Source organism: Lonchura striata, chromosome 13 (assembly GCF_046129695.1).
Source record: "Lonchura striata isolate bLonStr1 chromosome 13, bLonStr1.mat, whole genome shotgun sequence".
Lineage (NCBI taxonomy): Eukaryota > Metazoa > Chordata > Aves > Passeriformes > Estrildidae > Lonchura > Lonchura striata.
Window position 1 is genome coordinate 17,013,380 of NC_134615.1, and position 20,056 is coordinate 17,033,435.

General features: G+C 44.6%; 1 protein-coding gene across 2 annotated transcripts in view; it reads right to left on the reverse strand.

Moving 5' to 3' along the window:
* RANBP10 (RAN binding protein 10) overlaps window positions 1-20,056 on the reverse strand; it is a 66,071-nt gene that overhangs the window by 7,783 nt on the left and 38,232 nt on the right. For both annotated transcript variants that reach the window (XM_021541172.2, XM_021541173.3), the window contains 9 exons: window positions 16,416-16,438; window positions 11,038-11,222; window positions 9,324-9,436; window positions 6,969-7,077; window positions 5,538-5,686; window positions 3,423-3,618; window positions 1,962-2,086; window positions 965-1,110; window positions 377-488 (listed from right to left, as the gene is read on the reverse strand). In XM_021541172.2, the coding sequence (XP_021396847.1) occupies window positions 377-488; window positions 965-1,110; window positions 1,962-2,086; window positions 3,423-3,618; window positions 5,538-5,686; window positions 6,969-7,077; window positions 9,324-9,436; window positions 11,038-11,222; window positions 16,416-16,438 (1,158 nt within the window). The remainder of the gene's footprint in view (window positions 1-376; window positions 489-964; window positions 1,111-1,961; window positions 2,087-3,422; window positions 3,619-5,537; window positions 5,687-6,968; window positions 7,078-9,323; window positions 9,437-11,037; window positions 11,223-16,415; window positions 16,439-20,056) is intronic.

Here is a 20,056-nt window from a genome sequence, read left to right on the forward strand (position 1 = left end):
CAGCTGGAAAAGAGCCCTGGTAAAGTCCACAGAATGGTTCAAATGGGTTCAGAGCATGAAGAGAGAGGGGCAGGAAATGCATCAAAGAGATCTCTGTTTCTTCAGTAAGCAGGAGAGGAAAATCCTGAGCTGCATCCTTGGGAGCAGCATTGAGGAACATGCAAGGAAGGGAATCAAAATGAGAGTGTATCAGGGGATCTGTTCTCTGCAGGCTTCCCTCCTACTCCCCTTCCTGCATTTCTGCCCTGACAGTCCCCAGCAACAGAAAGAAAGGCCAAAGCTAAACACAAGTATTTCTGACAGGCTTGCCTGACACAGGACAGCCCTTGAGAGCAGGCATGTCTGGGGAAATACTCCCACAGGAACCAGATCTTACCCAAAATAGCACTATTGAGAGCAGCACACACAGGTTCCCTCTGGATGGGGTCCAGCTGTTGGCCGACAGGGCAGTTCCAAGGGTCTGAGTAAGCTAACAAGCTAAAGGCGTCCTGTGAGGGAACAGAAAGGCACAGTGAGATCAGGCAGGGCTGCAAACACACAGAAAACCACCAAGACCAGCTGGGGCACCTCCTGCAATCACCACGGTGACACGTGCCTACCTCCTGAAAAGAAATGGCCTTTTCCTTCTTGGCAGCAAGGGGCCACAGTGGGCCATCAAGACAGGAGGTTAAAGAGGGTGCCCCCTCCACCTGGCAGGGGAGCCAGCATGGGAGGGCAGGTGGAGTGTCTCCTGCCTCCTGAGAGAAGAGCATGCAGTTGCTCCAGGAAGCCAGGCAGGAGCTGTATTTCTTCTCTCTTGTGCTGAGAATTGGGTGTAGATGCTCTACATCCATGTTTTGATCTCTGATCCTCACATAGGTCCCTTCTTGCTCAGCAGATGCAGAAGTGGGGGCTACTCAGGTGTCTGCAAGGGAACCCACAACCCCAGAGAACTGCTGCAATGCAGCACAAGGTTCAGGCTTACCTGAAGCATTTTTTTGTGCACAGTGTTCTTCCCATACTCTCTGCAGAGCTGCTCGCTCAGGATCTGCAGCTCCCGTCCAAACTGGATCATTCTCTCTGTGGCAGCGTGGTTCCCTCCACAGAGCTGCCTCTGGGGGCAGCTGTCTTCTAAGGAGAAGCAGTGGAGAAGGAACAATCATCTTGCATTCCCCACCAATGCCCACTGTGTGTCAGGATACCCACAAACTCCCTTCTGGAGCTGCTTCCTGCTCTAAGTTTATTCCAGTGGAAGCTTTCTGTGATCCCTGCCCTACAACAGCCAGCAGTGGGTTTGTTATAGTGCCTGGCACACAGGAAGATTTGAGCTCTGTTTAATACCTGAGAACTACCTAGAAATCAAGTCTCCTGATAAAATCCTGGGAGCTTGCAACTCCAATCTGTTACTCTTTCACGCGTGCAACACAGGATATATAAGCCAGAAATTCCTGGTCTAACGAATCCTGGACTCAAAGAAAACTTTCAGTCAGAGAGGCCAACACCACCAGATTCCCAGTATTAGTGGCCACAAGAGCCATTGTAACTGGATCAATCAGTTTCAGGGGCAGTGTAGCTGCCTCCTGGCTAAAGCACCCACAAACAAGACAGTCATGGCTGACAGCTGTGCTGAGGCCACTCTGCAGCTGGACATCACCAGCCTGGCACAGCCCAGCTCAGCTCCCCAGCTGGCACTTCTGCCACGACTGCTCTGAGCTCAACTTCATGACCAGCACAAAACAAACCTTTGACACCTATTGCTTTCCCTGCTCCAAAATATCACCAGCACTGCTGTGAGTCTATGAAAAGCCAGACCTCGTTTTAGCTCCAGGACAGATTAATTTTCCCCATGAAGCAGGCACTTCATTCACTGAGTGGGGAAAGCAGCCCAAAGTACAATGCTTTGTCCCCACAGCCCAATCACAGCTTTAACTTTTGACACCAGCTCCTATTTCCCTTTACCCCTCCTGCCTCTAAGGACCTACCCATGCTGGACTCATCAGTCTGCAGGATCTCCTCGTGTTTGTAGGTGCCATTCATTATCCTGGTGGATGAATTCTCCAGGACTCCGTTGGGGTAATGCTCAGCCTCCATTTCCATCTCACTATCACTGAGGTGAAAGGAGGGAAGAAAGGTCAGATGTCTAAAGGAAAAAGGGAAGAAATGAAGAGCTCATGTGCCAAACAGTGCCCAGCAATGGCCACCACACCAGAAAAGGTGCCAGCTGGACTACAGGGAGCCAGATGGTCCAAGTCAGTGCAGCAAAAATTGTTGCAGGCTTCTGAAGACAATTTATGAAACAGATTTCTGCTCCCTAAGTGCCTGTCATAATTCCAGGTGCAGAATGTTATGCATTGGTGAGCTTTGGGATAGTAAACAGCAGCCAGGTAACACATAACACACTCAGACATTGCACAGGAGGGAAATATTGGCTATGATACATCCCCAGCCCTTGCAAACAGTGCACCACTGAACACTTAAATACACAAGACAGCAGGCTGACTGAGATTGCTGATTAACCACTGATTAACTGAAATTACGGTATCATCTTACTGGAACACGGGCTCTGCGTTAAAAAAAAAAAAAAGAATGACAAATCCAGCATCATTAAATGATTCTGGTAAATTGAGTCTGAACAAGTGTTTCTCACTCAGTTACATGCTAGGTGGCTCTCCAGAGGTCATAACTGAGCTTACAAACTGCTCTGCAAGCCATGCTCAGCACAGCAATTGATGAATGAGTGCCAGCTGCAATTAGCAAGAGATTCTTTTAATCACAATGACACCCTCTGCTCTGCTGAGGCCTCAGACAGCAGTGTGGAGAGTGAGCCCAAAGGAAGCTCAGTTTTCACCACAGCTCACACTGCTCCACACTCCAGAAAAGGCCGCAGTGACTGCACTGAGCTGCTGCATCACCTGTGGCTTCTTGGAGAAGGGAGGCTCAGTCTGACCTGCTGTCACAGCATGAAACCAATTACTGCTGGCTCAGAGGCTCCCCTGCAAGGAACAGGACAAGAGGCAGCCCAAGGAAATCACACAAGAGGGCAATGCACCGAGCCATTGTGGCCTGAGCTGCTGCCTCACAGTGCAGGGCAGGAAAGCTGCTCAGCAGGAACAAGTGCCTGAGGCAGCACAAACAACACCAGGCTGACTGGGAAAGCTTCTGGGCAAACTGTCACACTGGGATCCAAAGGCATCAGTGTAAGGGGACAGCTTGGTGCCTGAAACAAGAGCATCATAACATTCCTTATGAGATGAACCTCCGAACATGAGCCACAGCAGGGGAGCTAGAACAGGTTTGTGTCTGCTGGGCATAGCAGTGACCTTGTAGATAACAATATTGTTCAAAAGGGCAGGACAGATGCTCTTCTGGCTTCTTAGAAAGTAGACTGAGACTTTTCTCACCATCCCACCCCCTCTCAGGTGTCTCCAGAGGAAAAACAATACCTGGTTTCTTGATTACTCGTACTACTGTGCTGCTGAGATTTGGTAGAATCTGTAGAATTGGACTCAGAGTAGTTCACAGATGAAGGGGAAGAGGAGGAGGAAGATGAAGATGATGAACTCAGTGTTGGGTATTTACTGTGACTCTGTTTGCTTTTTGTGGACATGACTCCATTGCTACAGGTTGGACTATCTGCTCCTGAAAGCCAAGAAGAAAGAAATATGAGATCAGACTGACAATGCCACTCTGTTGTGAAGCCAACAGTTTAGCAGGACAGCGGGCCCCAAAGGAAGAAAGCAAAATAAAGACTGCAGATCTTAAATTATGGTTTATCATTCTTTAATTCAATGAGGTTTAGACATGACACAAATGAATATGAAAGGAACCCCACTGCTCACCAGCAACATCTCAGCTTCATGAAGTTCTAAAAATGGGCTGTAAATTAGAGAATGGCAGAAACAGTTCACAGAAAGTACAGAAATTATTGTTGAAAGCAGAACTGCCCAGCCTTTCCACAACCTATCTAAAGTTAGGGATGTATGTGATTCACACAACACTCAGCAAATAATAGCAACCCTCTTAAAGAGCACAAGCTAACGTTCCTTGTTCAGGAGAACAAAACCACTGAACTCTCACTGAGAGTCAGGCTTGAAAGTTTACCTGCTCCTCAACAAAAGTGCTTATTGAGCTGCAGAACACACTGACACAAGACACAAATTCATTACCACACGTTTTATATGGATTCAGAATTGACAGGGGTTAAAATATTTTAGAAAAACCTCACTATGGGCTTGTCTTCTTCATATATTCTTCCCTAGGCAATGAATATTGATCACAGGACCTTGGCTAAATGATGGGACCTGGAATGGCTATTCTCCAGAAGTGATGGTGATATGTCCAAATTGATCAGCTGATCCCAAAATTATGTTTATAGCAGGGAATGTATTTTTTTTTTCTATCACAGCCAACACAAAGATTCAAATGGGCTGTTTTGTGTGTTTTTAAGACAGAGTAGCTAGCTCACAACAGTTCTGCTTCATCTCTAAAATGTGCTCTGATGAAATTATCACTCTTTTGAAAGAACAAGGTCTGACAGAGAACTGTGGACGGTGATGTCCATGTGTAGACAAATATATATATATAAATGCTGCCTTGCACTGCAGTTGCAGATGTAGACATGGGTATTACCAGGAGCTTTTATGGACTGATAGAATCATTCTGACTATCTAGTCAAAGAAACACACCCAGGGCTTCTCACAACACAGCAGAGGAAAACAAAGATACTGGTTTGGAAAGGTGAGTGACAGCTTGGAACTATTCAAGTAATTGTCTATTTTTTCCTTAAATATTTGCCTGTCCACAGTTTGTCACATGCAGCAGTGGGAATAGCAACCCAAAATGGACTCAGATGGCTGTGAGCAGCTCACAGCTCAGTGAAGCAGCTCAGCCTGTTTCCAAGGGCTCTGCAGGTCATTTCTGCTGGCTCACTCCATCTCCAAAGCTACAGTCAGCTAATTGCCTAGGGAAGATATCTCAGCTGTCCTCATTTATCTGTTCTTTCCACTTCAAAACCTAACGTTTAATTTCCCAAACTCCACAGAGTTGATGCTCCAGAGCTGGGTTTTACTGGAACAGAACTGCTACCTTCTCATGTGTTTAGAGCTTACAAGGTAAAATCCATGGGGTAGGAAGAAGCTTTTGTGCAGTGCATCCCCCTGACCTTTTGCTTCATTGGCAAAGCAGTTTCTGCTCAGTTCTTTCTGGAAAGCAATTATTTTGCAGACTCCAAGGTACAGAAAACAGGCTTTGCTTTCCAGACCTCCTCTCAGCACTCCATCAGTGAAACACTGAGTCACAGGTGGCTGCAGTAGAAGACTGCCTTCAAAAACTTCTTTATTCTGAAATAAACCTACTCTGCAGACAATTGTGGAAAACAACTAATGCAAAACCAATTCTGTGACAGTGGAGAGACACCCATGGTAAAAGAACATCCCCTCAGCTGGGAAGGAAAGGATCATTTCTGAGAATAACACATGGAAACAGCAGGTAATGTTAGACACCACCACATCCACCTCTGACATCTGCTCTCCTCATCTGGAGACATGGGACACACTTACCAGTACTGTGAACGTGTGAGTTGCTGGATCCATGTCTAGGACTTAAGCTGGGGGAGCCGGGGTAGCTGTCCTGGGAGCGGGGGCTGCGGGCGCTGAAACACCGCACTTCGCTGTCCGTGCCGTTCACCATCTCCACAAACTGCCGGCACCTGCGCTCATGGAGGCAAGAGGGACAGAGGCTGCGTGACAGCCGGGCTGCTCTGCACTCTGCCTGCCTCAGGGCCCGCCTGGGGAACTCCCAGAAACTTTCCAAAAGACATTTCAGGCTCCTGGGCCTGTGTATTGTGCGTGCTCTGATGATGCTACAGAGGAAGGTGTCGCCGCAACCCCCAGCTGGGTAATAATTAGCATTGACTCCATGATTGCAGAAGGCTGAGCAATTGCTTTATTGTATCATCCTATACTATATTATACTATACCTATTAATAAACTCAGTAACCCTTACAGCCAGTCTGATACAGCTTTGACCTAATGGGTCAATCCATCCAAACACCATCCAGTGTCCAATTAAGAAATCACCCTTTGGTAAATAAATCTCCATGACACATTCCACATGTGCACAACAGCAGGTGCAGCAAGTGGAGATAAGAATTGTTTCTAATTCTTTTCTCTGATCTTCTCACAGCTGTCCCTGGGAAAGTCCGTGCCTGCTCTGTGGCCAGAGAGCTGCTGCCACAGAAGGAGTTGGGAAAGTTCATTTTTGATGCTAATGGATGTTGAGATATTCCCAAAAAAGTTTAATTCCACTGTGCTAAGAAAAAACTGTTTCTTTGCAGCTTTCACCTCCAGTGTTCTAGAGGTAATCCAAAATTCAATCATGGAGGGTTTTTCTCAGGGTGAAGGTACTAAATCTGTCAAATATCATAATTCCTTCACTACTCCATTAACCCAAAAATACTGGTGGTCAATGGAAAATAGAAGGGAAGAGTAAAAAATGCAATATTCACAGTGACAGTGAGGACATTTAGCTTTACTGGGGATTGTCCTCATATGTCTCAGAAGCCTGTGGAGAACCACTCTGTACAGCTGGGAGAACTGGGATGCTTCTTTCTTTAATCTCCACCCCAGACAGCCTTTTCCATACATCTGCCTTTCTAGGAACCTTCACAGTGACAGACACTGCTCCAGCACTGCAAGATCTCCAGAAGACCAGTAAAGAAACTCTGCTGAAGGAATTCCTGGCAGTCAGCAGAACTAAAATTCACCCACCTATGCCTGACCTCATGAGGCAAAGCTACATTGGGTCTAAGTAGCAACAAAAGGGCTACATCTACAGTGCTACAAGCACTGTGCAAAGGATTCCCAAAGGGAGCTCAAACAGTTTGAATTCAGAGCAAGGTGTGCAGCCAGACTGGATATTTGGACAGGATCTTCTTCCCTCCTTCATTTACACATTTCAGCATTAAGGAGCATAAAGCTTTTCATACTTACTTTAACATGAAGAGCAGGTTGGGGTTATGTTCTAGGAGGCCAGGATAGAGCTGCTGGGTGGCTTCTATAGCCTCTCCCACTCTGCCTGCTAATACTAGCTTCTGTATTCCTGAAAGCAAAAGGAGACCTAGTGACACACAGGGCCAGCCCACAGGAACAGCCAAAAGAGCTCTCTCATCCATTCCATCCAGGTCCCCACTACACCTTGCACAAGGGCTTGGGAGAACTGGAGACCATATTTGGTTTATTATGGATTATGGGGAGGAAAACCCTGTGAAACCGTGAAAGGATCTTTTAGTAGCAAAAAAACATCAAGAGTAGAAGGATCTGAAGGATGAAGTAGGTGGGTTGGGGTGCTCTGAGACTTTAGTCCTTTAGTCACAGAGCTCTGCAGCCATGGAAACAAAAGCAGGACATGCCAACTGGATGGAAACAAGGAGGCTGCTGGGGAAGCGACAATTTCAGAGGCCAAGTTCCTAGGTCACCTTCATATTACATTATCTGTCTGGTTCAAGCTTGGAAGCAAACATATGGCTAAATAGATTACTCTTAGAGGATCTGTGGTCTTAAATCACAGCACAGTACTGCTTCCACCAATATTCCTACCACTATGCAGAAGTAATTATATCAACAAAACTATGTTCCCGCAAGTCCACCTCAATGTATTCCCAGAGAAGTACAAGCTATTGACTACACTAGAAACAGCTCAGTGACTTGTACACATCTACGAGGTGCAAAGACACAAGGCAGAAGACACTTATCATGCAGGGTGTTTATGTCCCATGTATGTTCCTTCAGCAGGTCAGAAGACACAAATGCAAGACTCAACTTGAGATCCCTGAAAGCTCAGAGAAGCTGCTGATCTACAGCAACTCACATTTCTTTTTTCTAAGTGTACTTAGAGATAAAAATTAAATGTACTTTAAACTAAAACTGCATTGTTTTTTCAGCACTCTTTATAAACAGCAGAGGGAAGTTTTGGAGTGGCCCATGAGGTGCTTTGTGAGCAGGGCCTCTGATAACAACAGGCTGTGGCTTTTGCAGAGTGTTGGAGCAGTTGGAAGCCCAGTCTGGTAAATCTTCATTAACAATCCCAGTAACAAACTGCAATGACTTGTCTTGTCTCCCACTTCTCAGTGTCTATCTGGTTGTTATTGTAGTTGAAATCTGGAACCAAAGCCGTGGCTCTCACACCAACACAAGAGCTCTCATTTCACTCTCTTGCACGTCCATTTTCTCATCTTGCCGCTTCTGACAGCTCTGCTTTGCCTTGTTTGGCAACTCTCACAGATGTCATTCCTTTTTATATTTCCCCCTCTTTTTGTTTCCCCATCTGTGTTTTCCTCACACCTTTTATTCAGGCCCCAACTTCAGGGCTCTGCATTCCCTCCCTCCATCTGCCTTGTCACCTGTGCTCAGGCAAACAAGCCCGCAGCATCTCGCGTGCCTCCGCCAGACCCTGCCAGCTAAACCCACACCACTGGGAGCTGGGCTCAGGGTTGCATAATGCATGACCTGGAAAGCACAAAGCCCATCAGCACTAACAGGCAGCAACTGCAAGTTATTTAAAAGCAGAGTCCCCAGATGAACCTGAATGCTAGCTAAGCACATGCGATGTATGGAGAGCAAGCCACAAAGGGGCACAATGCTCTGATACGTAACAGTGACACGAGAAACAGTTCACAAAGGGAAGGGAAATGTACAGCCATGTGGCCTGTATTCAGCAGCCAGGAGAATGCAGAAAATACACCAATGTTCTGCCACTCTGCAGGCTGAGCCTGTGAATAGAAAAGTTTTTAAAAAAGGTACAGCAGGAAAAAGCTGTAAGCCTTATTCTGCAGGACCAGAAGCGCTAACAGCCTCACCAGGTGAGAGATGAGCCACTTGGGAGCAAAGAGCAGCAACCAAAACAGACACAGAACACAAATTCTTCACCCAGTGTGAGCTTAACACATTGGCTGTGAATCTGAAAACCCCACAGCATGTAAAAGTTACCTGAAATCACAATGTGCAGAGGGACTGGAAGTGTCCTTAACTCAGAGCTCCAGCGAAACTAATGGATGTGTCTGAGTCCCTGTGCCCAGGCTAATGGAACTGCCCCTGCTGCAAGAGCCTGCAGTGAGAGCTCAAATCCAAAGGGATCTCTGGTGCACAGTGATCTCAGCTCAGGTAAAGCACAGGAAGGAACAGGGCAGTTCTCCAGGCAAAGACGACAGAAGGTGGAGAACACGCAGTGATGATGGGGAAAGTGCTCCTAGCAGAGATTCCCAAGCTCTACCCCACAGCCAGCAGCTTCCACTCCTCTGCAGAGTCCCAAAGGGAACACACTTGAGGAGTGACACCTGAGAGACTTACTTTGTCTGTTCTTTATTGAGGTCTGTTCTTCCTGGATTGTGGTGTCTGTGACTCTGGCAAAGGCAGTTGCTGTTGAACAGTACCCATGATGAACCAAATATGATGAAACCATACTAGAAAAAAAGAAAATACAAAGAGATTATGAAGTACCAGTGAAACAGAGCCATCACACTGGAGCAAAAAGAAACGAACAGAACAGAAGTTGCAATCTCACTGAGAAACTCAGCTTGCTTAGGACATAACCAAGGTTCTACTTCTGTGTGTATTTACAAGATAGGCACCTGGTCCTCTGCAAACAGGAGGGAGACTCTAAATTCACTTAACAGAGTGGGAAAAAAAGATATTTAGAATTTCAGTGCATATACAGTATTTATTTATGACTGCTGCCCAAGGGTCACTTGTAAGGGCTCAATACTCTGTTACTGACATCCTATACAGACATAAATCTGAGCCTCAGAGAGGTTAATGGCTTTCAAGTAGATCTAAAAAAGAAGAAAATATTCTGGTCCTGAATTTCTTCCATCACTTATTACACCTTTAGTACTTCAATCTCCTTATGAATTCTGCACATTCACAAATACTTTAATCTGGTATCAGCATTGATTTTAAAAACATTAACACTCTTTGAAGCTGTATTTTTCAAATATCTCTGGGGAGGGAGTACTATCACTGTCAGAAAACAAACAAAACAAAACCATCTTCCTGAACAGATAATTTCTAATGCACTTGTGTCTTCCCAGGACACAGTGACTCAAGGATCATTGCATTTTAACAAAATCTAAAAAGCCAGTATCAGGATTTCAAAGCTACTCAAGATGAATCTCAAAACAGGCTTCTCATGATGAAGCTGGCAGTGAACTGATCAAGTCACAGCTCAAAGCACACACTCAACTTGGCTACTTTCAGTACAAGAAAGAGTATTTTATGAGTCAGCAATCATTCTTAGGGATAACATTGTATACAGGTAACAGGTGTGTAATTTTGGAAGTTGTTTTAAATACAAGTGCTTCTGCCCAAGAGCTCTATAGGAGGATCTCCAGAGTGGTGACCCTGACAACCTCACTGGCGCATAAGAAAAAATTCTGGAGAACACAAGGAACAAATATAGGGATAAACTGGTCTCACTGCAGCAGAATCAACAATTCTTGGTAAGGAAGGTCCTGGCTCTCTAGTTTGGTCCCATTTTGGAAGGCAAATAACAGCATCAATAACACTTCTGAACTCTGACAACTCCTGCCAACTGTTCTCATCAAGTTCAACTCAATCCTTTTTGCAATGAGAAGTGCTTTCAATATTCATAAATTTATAAAATGCCATAATTGTGCTTTCAGTTAGGTTTGGAAGCCTTTGGTTTAGGCTATTTCTTGCTCTTTCATTTCTGAATTCAGCTGACTTACACACTGCCTTTTCTCCTGTATTAGGAGTTTTTATGGTGTCTTCCCCCTCCCATAGTGCATCACCCCAAAATGTATGTTCTTCCATTGCTACAAGCTTCCATGCAATCTTTGGCTGAAAATTTCTCCCATATCTTTTACATCTGAAACAGCATCAATCTACACAGGCAAGACTTAAACAACAGAACACAGGGTAAAACAATCTGAGCAAAATGCATAGAGTGGCAATTTTTGCCATAAGAAAGCACACAAAATAGAACTTAAGACGTATTTAAAGCCTAACAAGAAGGAAGAAGCTGAACACCAAGGCAGTGGCTTACTTCTGCAGCATGGCTTGCCACTCTCCCAGCCTGTCTCCTATAGGAAACCGCTTAATGGTGCTCTGGATCTTCGCCCTCCACTCCCTCATGTAGTCCTCGATGTCAAACACAAAGGGCTGCTGCCCAAAGTTGGCATCCACGATCTCTCCTGGAGTCTGGAGACCCACTGTAGGGTAGAGGTTTGACTGGGAAGGGAGAAAAACAAACCTGTATTAAAAACAGCTTTCTCCTTCCAGTTCCAGTTATGTGGTTTGGTAAAACCAAAGAGCTGCTCTTTAAATTGAAATAAATATAATGGAACTGGAAGAGGCAACAGCACTTTGGGAACTTATCAAGGAATCCTGTGACTTGTGCATTTTTGAAAAGTTATTGCATCAAACCAGAACAATGGGTTCAATCCCCCAGCAGCCTGGGATCGAGGTCATGACTGCTGTCTGTAGATGGCACTTCTGGCTTAGTTTTCTATAATTTCTACCAAGAGAAATTGTCACTTCTCTTCAAGACCCAGCAAATAATATAACAACAACAGAAATAATAATAATAATAATAATAATAACATCAGTAACAACAACAACAATATTAATAATAAATAAATAATGAGAGGTGCATAATCTCAATCAATGGATCTGTGTATTTCCTCCTGTTTCAACTCAACTTTTTTATTCCTTGGAAATTGTTATCTCAGTATTGTACATCTCTGATGAAAATGGAACAGACAGTGGTGGAGCTCTGAGGTTAGGTCTTTAATGATCCCAAGATCCCAAGACACCCAGAAAAGAAATTATACTACTGATAAATTAATTTCATTTTAAGAAAAAGTCTACATGTCCAAATGGACGCTTTGACCCATCATCAGCTGATAATTCAGCTTCTAAGGATGATTCAATTGAAAATAAGAGTTCAAAGTGTATCAGAAGTTCTCTGAAATCATGCTATATTAAGAATAAGCTTACAGATACAAATGGAATCCCTGAGCCCACTTAAATGTTGGGGAAAGAGAAACAGCATCACAAAAGGTACAGGGATGCCTGGTTCTCATCATTGATCACATTTTTCAAGAGCATGTTCCATTCACTGTCAAGTTACTTCTCTGCAGCACAGATTACTTTTCTGTTTGCAATACAGACACAAACTTCACTAATTCTCTGTTTCATAGTGTGTGCTGAGAGTCTGTAGTGTGGGGGAAGAAATCTCTCTTGTGCCACTCAGGAACTGTTTGGTGTTGGTTTTTTCCACTTTGGCCTAAAACAGTGGAGCCAAAAACTGGACACTGGGCAAGGCACAGGGATACTTGTATGGAATTGAAGTCTGGAAGGTGCCTGGCTGCAGTGCCTTGCTGAGAGCTGAATCCGTGTCAGATGTTAGAACAGCAGAGGGGCAGACCTCCCTCCTTAAGTCCAATCACAAACCTAGGATGATCCTCTCCTCTATAGCAACAGACATGGGCATTCCTACAATTACCTGGGAAATTTCTTCAACTTATTCTTCCTTGTTGCAGAGATGAGGATGATTAAGGCCTGGAACAGGTTCCAAGAGGGAATGCAGCATCTCTGTTCTCATTTTCAAAACTGAACTGGTTAAGAACCTGACCAAACTCCTCTACCTTTGAAATTATCAGACCTCAGAACACCAAGTAAAAAAATTAATCTATAAATACAGGCTGGAAATTGAAAAGAGATCAGGATGACTGCATTACTGTTGATTGACTAAACCTCCTTTCCTGTTTCCACACCAAGGAAATCTTTAGGTCAGAGATGTGTAAAGTAAATACAGCATAGTAAAGGAAGAGCTACCAGAGGAAAATGTTGTAATTACATTTAGTCCCTCCATTCTTTCGAAATTGGTTGACATGGAAATATCTCTAAAGAAGGATCAGATATTTTCCACAGCCCTTACTTTGGATTTCTTATTATCTTCTCAGTATCTTAAACCCAGGGCTTTCCAAAGCCAGGAATCAGACACCCAAAATACTTGTAAGTTGGAAGCAAACCCCCCCCCCAATTTTGGCTATGCTCATCTTTGAGCAGAAGCTGCCTACCCTCTACATCTCTCAAATCACCTCTGAAGTAAAATTCTGTTTTTCAATGTAGGATGTGTTCTCTCTGTTTAGCAGCTCTTGGGAAGTTCACGTATCTCCAGCACCCTGCCAGATGCAGGCAGACACAATCCCAGAGCCCACTGACCCAGGAGATGCTTTTCCTGCCAAGTTTTTCAGGAACACCTTCTCCATGACATCTGGCCCACCTCTTGCCCTGATGTTGGCCATCACTTACTTACAACCCCCACTGTTCATCTTGACCTGGTTTGTAACCCCCTTGTCCCTCTGCACTCCTACAATACCATCCCAGGCATTTCTGGTTTGTTTTTTTTTATCTCCCATTATTCCTTCAACCTCCAGAAGAAAAAGGAAACTCCCTCTTTTCCTCTGTGGGAATTCACTCCTATTTCAAGCAGCTCTTTTGGTTTTAACTTCAGCCTGTGCTAAGCCAAAATGTGTTTTTTCCTATCACTATTTTTGTACAAATGAAAACACTCTTTAGAGGAAACTGAAATAAGCCAAAGCAAGTATGTTTCAACATCTGTGTTTCTGGTTTTCAAATTAATGTATCCATTTCAACTTCCTAATATTGTGACTTCTGCAAAATATTACCTTCACCATTTGCCTCTGGAAGGGGAACTTTGGAACAAGCATTTCAAGGAAATTATTTCTAATCTGGCAATGTTTTGAAGGGTCAATTTAATTGACCCTTCAGCTCCAACACCCCTGTAATGCAAGGAAAAGCTCTCCCTTAAAGTCCTCCTGGAGGGGTGAGTAATGAAGAAAATCCATGTGGAGCTGCTCAAACCAGAGCACTTCAAGGGTCACTCAGGTAAGTTTGCTGTTCCCACTCCTGTTTGCAGTTAAATTTTCAGAACTGCAGCTTTAGCAGGTGAAGTACACAGACTCTGTAATGGACACTTTTTTTTCCTTTACCTTATAATCGCTGGATATTGTGTTAGAGCCTGGAACAGAGAACTATAAGAAATGAAACCTGCAAGTCATCAGCTTCAAATTCTCTAATGCCTCAAGAATTCTACAATCTCTGACAGTATTCATTATATTTAAACTAAAGTCTATCTTGGGTTTGGCATCTCCTTTAGGAAAGGCAGTAACCTGAACTGTTTGAACAACCAATAATCCATGGGCCAAGGGAGCAAAAACAACACATGGAATACATTGGTCTGTGCAAGGGTGAAGGAAGAAGGCAGTAATCCAAGGGAAGGATATTGGAAAAGAGAATGCTAAAATCAGGTGTAGGCACCCTTAGGAAGCTGCCAGCAGAGCAGCAGAGTGATTTAGCATATGCAGAGGGATGTCCTAGATCCACATGGAGACAGAAGTCTCCTATCCTTGCTCACATCCACAATTAAGGGGTAAAAAGATCCCATTAAGCTTCTTTCCTCCTCTTTTTGAAGATGAATTATCTCATGAAGGATAATTCTCAATAGTAGGAGGCTTCCAGAGCATCAGCTGTTCTCCTTCCTGGCCCGGAAAAATAGTTTTCCGGATTAGCTGCTGCTGTAAAAGCCAGAAGGGGATTTCCCCAGAAAACAGCTAAGCAACCTGGCTGGTAAAGGTACAGAGACCATTTACACACCATTTAACCACTGGAGATTCCACCAGGAGGCATCTGCCAAAACCTACCCTGGCCAGATTTTCTCCCAGTTTCACACTAAAGCATCTCCTCTGCACAAGACACAGAGAGAAACAAGCCTGAGATCCTGTGAGGATGATCTGGCCAGATCAAGAAAGAGCAGGACAGGGAGATGCCAGGGGCTCAGGAGAGTTTTGAGCTCAATCTCACTGGCACTGCAAAACCTCAGTGCAGCAAGCACCCTTCTGTCTGCTCTGCCTGCCCAGCTGCTCATCCCCTGTGCTAGCAGAGACTCAGCACAGAGGTGAACAGCTTACACACAAACATTAAATGTCTGTGTTGGCTCATTGTGCACTCCAGGGTCAACAGGATGCAAGTTAAGCTAAGCAGGACAGGGAATTTCAACCTGCCAAATCTGTGCTGTGAAGCTCCACAGCAACACTTGAGCAGTAAATGACAAAGCAGTGGTTATGTGCTGGAGAGCCATTGCTGATTGACAGGAGCCTAAATAGCCACTGTCTATCTCCACATGGTCACTGCTCCTGCTGCAGAAGGAGAAGCAGTCTAGCCAAATAAGACTAAGTGCTGAAAAAATTAGAGAGAATATGGTAAATCTGTGACTACTTATGCAATCTATATCCAGAGGGAAAACAAACAGCACCAACAACTAAGGGGTACATCAGAGAAGCATCTTCTTGCTGTGGATGCAAGGTTATCAAAATACCTCACTCCAAAAGGTTAATCTTCATGGAAAGACAAACTATTCTTGTACTTTAATAAATTGTACTTGGACCAAGTGAATGAACTGCTGTGGAACAACCCACATAAAGAGCTTCTGGTTTAGAACACACTGCAATGCTACCAAGTTCAAAGACTCTAGGACAAAAAAAGCCCAGAACACCCTGTATTGACAGCTGATGTGAAAAGGCCAATCAAATAACTGCAATCTAAGTGCAGGCTGTAGTTGGGATATGACAGAAATCTGTAAAGCCCTAAACCCCATTGGGAAGGTCAATAGGGAGTGCTGGCCATTATTTCTCACAATACAAAAATTAGAGGAACAAGATACATTTTTGGACAGGAAGTACAGAACAAAGCAAAGCAACCTTTCTTCCACACAACAGGGAAGTCAACCAAGAAAACTGATTACTTTGTAGGCCTAAAAAAAGTTATCAAAACTAAGAAATTTGTCACAGTAAATTAATTAGTGGTTATTAAGTACAAAGACAGGAGTGCAACCTTAGGGACAAGAAGTCCTGTGTATGAGAGGAATGCAGGATGTGTTGGTGTATGCCTGACCTGTGTTTACCTTTTTTTTACTGAACACACCCTCCTTGTCAAGGAACACTTGGGTCTAGAAAAGAGGGAACATTTTCTTGTGCTTTTGTGAGGCCTGACTAGACACCAGTGTAACTATGCACATGTACTTCTCCTCAGAGTCAAAGCTGCATTAGGAAGACAATGACCTGTAATAAAGTTTGCATCCTTGCTTTAATTTCAGGAGAGGGAGCAACATATTCTTAGAGGTGGTGAGGGACGAGAGGAGGCATGTGAGTAGCCCACAAACCCAGTCACAGGATTATGAAGTTTCAGAAAAAGGAGCATCCACATCATTCAGTAATGTATGTTATCATGTTTTTTTTCAACAGGGCATCAAACAGAAAAAAAAATCACACCCCCACACTCTTCCCCCTCCCTTCTGTTTGCATTCTTACTTAAAATACTGAAAATAGGTGTACTTACAGGGAGGTCTGTAAAGGCTATACCTGTGGGGGGAAAAATATTAGAATTAAAAAGACAAAGGATTTTTTTCCCTGCTTGCCTGCATTCTTAACATGCTACAAAACATTACTCCATTTCAAATCCCAGCTGTGACCCTGCATTTCACTACCTCATGTATTTAGAAGTAACTTCCCTCCCCAATCCCCTCCTCCGCAAAGTTTTGCATCTGGAGAAAGGTTCAGGAACAAGCCTAAATGTTTTCAACATCTCTCCCAAAAATTTGATTTTCTAAAAGCAGCTCCTCTTTCCTTTGCTTCTCCCTCTGTTACGAGGAGTTAAGTTTTCATGACACACTGTGGTGTTAGAAACAGAGTTTTAGTATAAAATTGCTTCGGTTTAGGCTATAACTGATTCTTCTAATCAGCCAGAGAAAGAGGAATGAATATTCAGCACTTGGCATTACAGCTGGGAAGAAGCCCTAAAACAGGACCAAGCTGCAGGCAGGAGCACCTGAGAGAAACACTGTGCAAAGAACAACCTCATCCTCAACTCAGCTGACACAGCTCCAAACAGAAATTAAGGGGAAAAGGTGTATGGCTTCCCTTTTTATTTACATCTGGCATATCAGAAAAGAGGCATTTAAGCTGAAGCAGCCATTGCCTGGGGTGGCTAACAGAGTTTTGGCTAGAGACAACACTCACCAGAGCCAGCTACCCCAGGCACAGCTCTGCACCTGCTTTAGGTGCATCTCCAAAGGATGGAGCCTCTCCTGCCACGGGTGAGATCCAGCAGCACAGGGAGATGGATCAGCCAGAGCCAGCAGCTCTGCCCCCCAGGCTCTGGGTCACCCTCACCAACAGCACAGGGGACACTGCTGCCATCACCTCAGCAGGCTCAGCTAAATCCAGAGTGCCAGGAGTCAGTCTGGAAGCTGCAGGCTTTCCCCATGTGCGCTCCCAAGAATGATTTCATGTCCCCAGCCAGAGGAAGGCTGGTACCCACACCAGTACACCCAGTTCTCACACATGTCCCACCTCTCCTCCTTCCCTTCTGCCTGGCACTGGAAGGCACTGAAGAAGCAGGAGAACACCACCCTCTGTTTTTAATTTTAGGACTATTTTAACCCAGAGCTGCAATGTAACGTTACCAGATCAGTCTGAAATGGTAATTTAAACCAATTTTAGGAGTCAAACTAGGAAGCAAGTAATTTCTATTCAAAACAGCACAGATCTAAATCAAATACTCAGAAAGAAATCCTGAATATTTTACTAAATAAACAGCCAATAAAGTTAAATTAACATCATGGCAGATAGTCAATATGGTTTAATGAACATCCTGGCAGTTTGGACCTTGTCTGTTGAGCACCTTCTCTACAACCCAACCAAAGACTGAACACAGATGATGTTGAACATCTGGCTTAGAAAAACATTCAGTAAGCATTTCTCCCACCTTGTCACTTTGCCCAGATATTGTTCCTCACTCAAACTTTTTTTTCACTTTGCAATTATTTTGCTCAGCTGGATGAAAAGGTGGATGAAAGCTTGTTTTCCTACTCTTATGCCAGAATGAGGCCAATCTCGTGAGCCTGTTGTCCACTGGAGTCTTCCTCTGCCCCCAGCACCTCTCAGAGCCAAAGGTGCCAGGCTGTGTGGCTGGAAGCTGCTTCCAGCACCTGGACAAGCACATGGTTTTTGAATGGACTACAAGGTGGGTGGAAAATTGGCTGAACTGTCAGGATAGAAGAGTTGTGATCAGCAGCTCAAAGTCCAAAAGTTGTCCCTCAGGGATCAATGGCAGGGCCAACACAGTTCCGTGTCTTCACTAATGACCTGGACAATGGGACAAAGTGTGCTCAGGTGCCACCAAAGAGGAGAGTGGACAATAGGCTGGAGGGATCAGTGCTATAGTGGAGAAATGATCCAGCACAAGCCTCCCAAAGCTCAACAAAGGCACCCTAAGAGCCCTGCCAGCAGGCTGTGACACTCCCAGAAAACAGGACAGGATGAGGCTCACTGGAGAGAAAGCAGATCTGCAGAAAAGATTCAGGGTCCTGCTGGGCAGCAAGCAGAGCAGGAGCCAGCAGTGGGTCCTTGCAGCAAAGAACATCAACCACATCCTGAGTTGTATTAGTGAGAGTGTAGGTTAAAGGATGGGATTTCTCCCTTCTTTTCCAACACTGATTAGTCTTACACTTCAGTTATGATGCTCACTTTAGGGCGCCCCAGCACAGGACACAGTGAGACTGGAGTGAGCCCAGCAGAGGCCAGCAAGACAAAGACAGGCTAAGGGAAAAGTCTCTGTTCAGCCTCAAAAACATTAGGGCAGACACCTATTGCTGCCCACAGCTGTCATATAGGAGGGCACAAAAAAGGCTTTTCTCAGAGATGCATGGTGGCAGGAGACAGGAAGCAACACAGACAAGCTGCAACATGGGAAATTCTAATGAGAAAAATTCAGTATGAATTTTGGTCAAACACTGAATCAGGACCAGAAAAGCTCCCAGGCGATTTCCATTCTTAAAGACAGTAAAAACTTAATGAGTTTCTGAGTAACACAATCTAGTTTGGGCCTGCTTTCAGCAGGGTGTTGGATGCTTGACCTCCAGAGATCCCTCCCAGAGAAAATAATTCTATGATTCTATAAATAAACTTATTACATTGCCTTTACAATGAGACAAATGTATGTTTTCCACATTCTGTTATGCAACTCAGACTAATACAATGCTTTATGCTGACAGCACTTGGTCTGTTGCAGAGATGTCTGCTTAGAGTTTCTGCATCTGCACTGCTACACACCTTCATCCAGGAAAGCCAACAGCAGAAAGTGAAATAATCACAGACTGTTTTCTTTCCCTGCAGCCCCTCCAAAGCCTGAATCCAGTTTAAAACCACAACTTTCTTAAAAACGTAAGGACCGGACTAATCAAGAGGTCAGGAAGCAAGAGCAAGTGTGTGAAGAGCCTGCCCTCTAAGTCCATGAAATTAATGTCATCATCAAGGCAGTACATAAAGACATTAAATGACGGTTCAGTGCTAGGGCACAGTGTGATTTTCATTTTCACCTGCCAACCAAACAAAGGACTTCCACTTTCCATGACTGCACTTACAGACGACCCCCCATGCACAGAACGTGTCTGTGGACCTCTCATCCCATCTCTGCTCTCCACCCAGCACCAATCATCCTTTCTGCCTCACAACTGGCCACTTACAAAATTCAATTTGCAAAAGACAGCATACATTTGGTAATCAGCCACAGCACTCCAGTGCCTGCACAGCAGGGTATCCTCCAGCATCTGTTCAGGTAACTGTGATCCAGGGAATCCTTAAGCACTGCTGCTGGATTGCAATAAACACAACATGCTCAGCAGCATGGGCATCCTAAGGAGCAGACCAGGAAATGGCAGCCCAGGAAAATACTTGAATACGTCTCCAACGTGCTGCTGAGGAGAAGCACTGCCAAACCCACACACCACTGCATGCCCTTGGAAACAGATATCCTCCAGTCAGGCCACCTGGGTAAAAACTGCTCATACAGAGAACAAGGCCATAGTCAAGTCTGGTATTTTCTGTTCACTTTGGTAGTGAATGAGGGCAGTGAGGCCCTGGCACAGGTTGTCCAGAGAAGCTGTGGCTGCCCCATCCCTGGAAGTGTTCAAGGCCAAG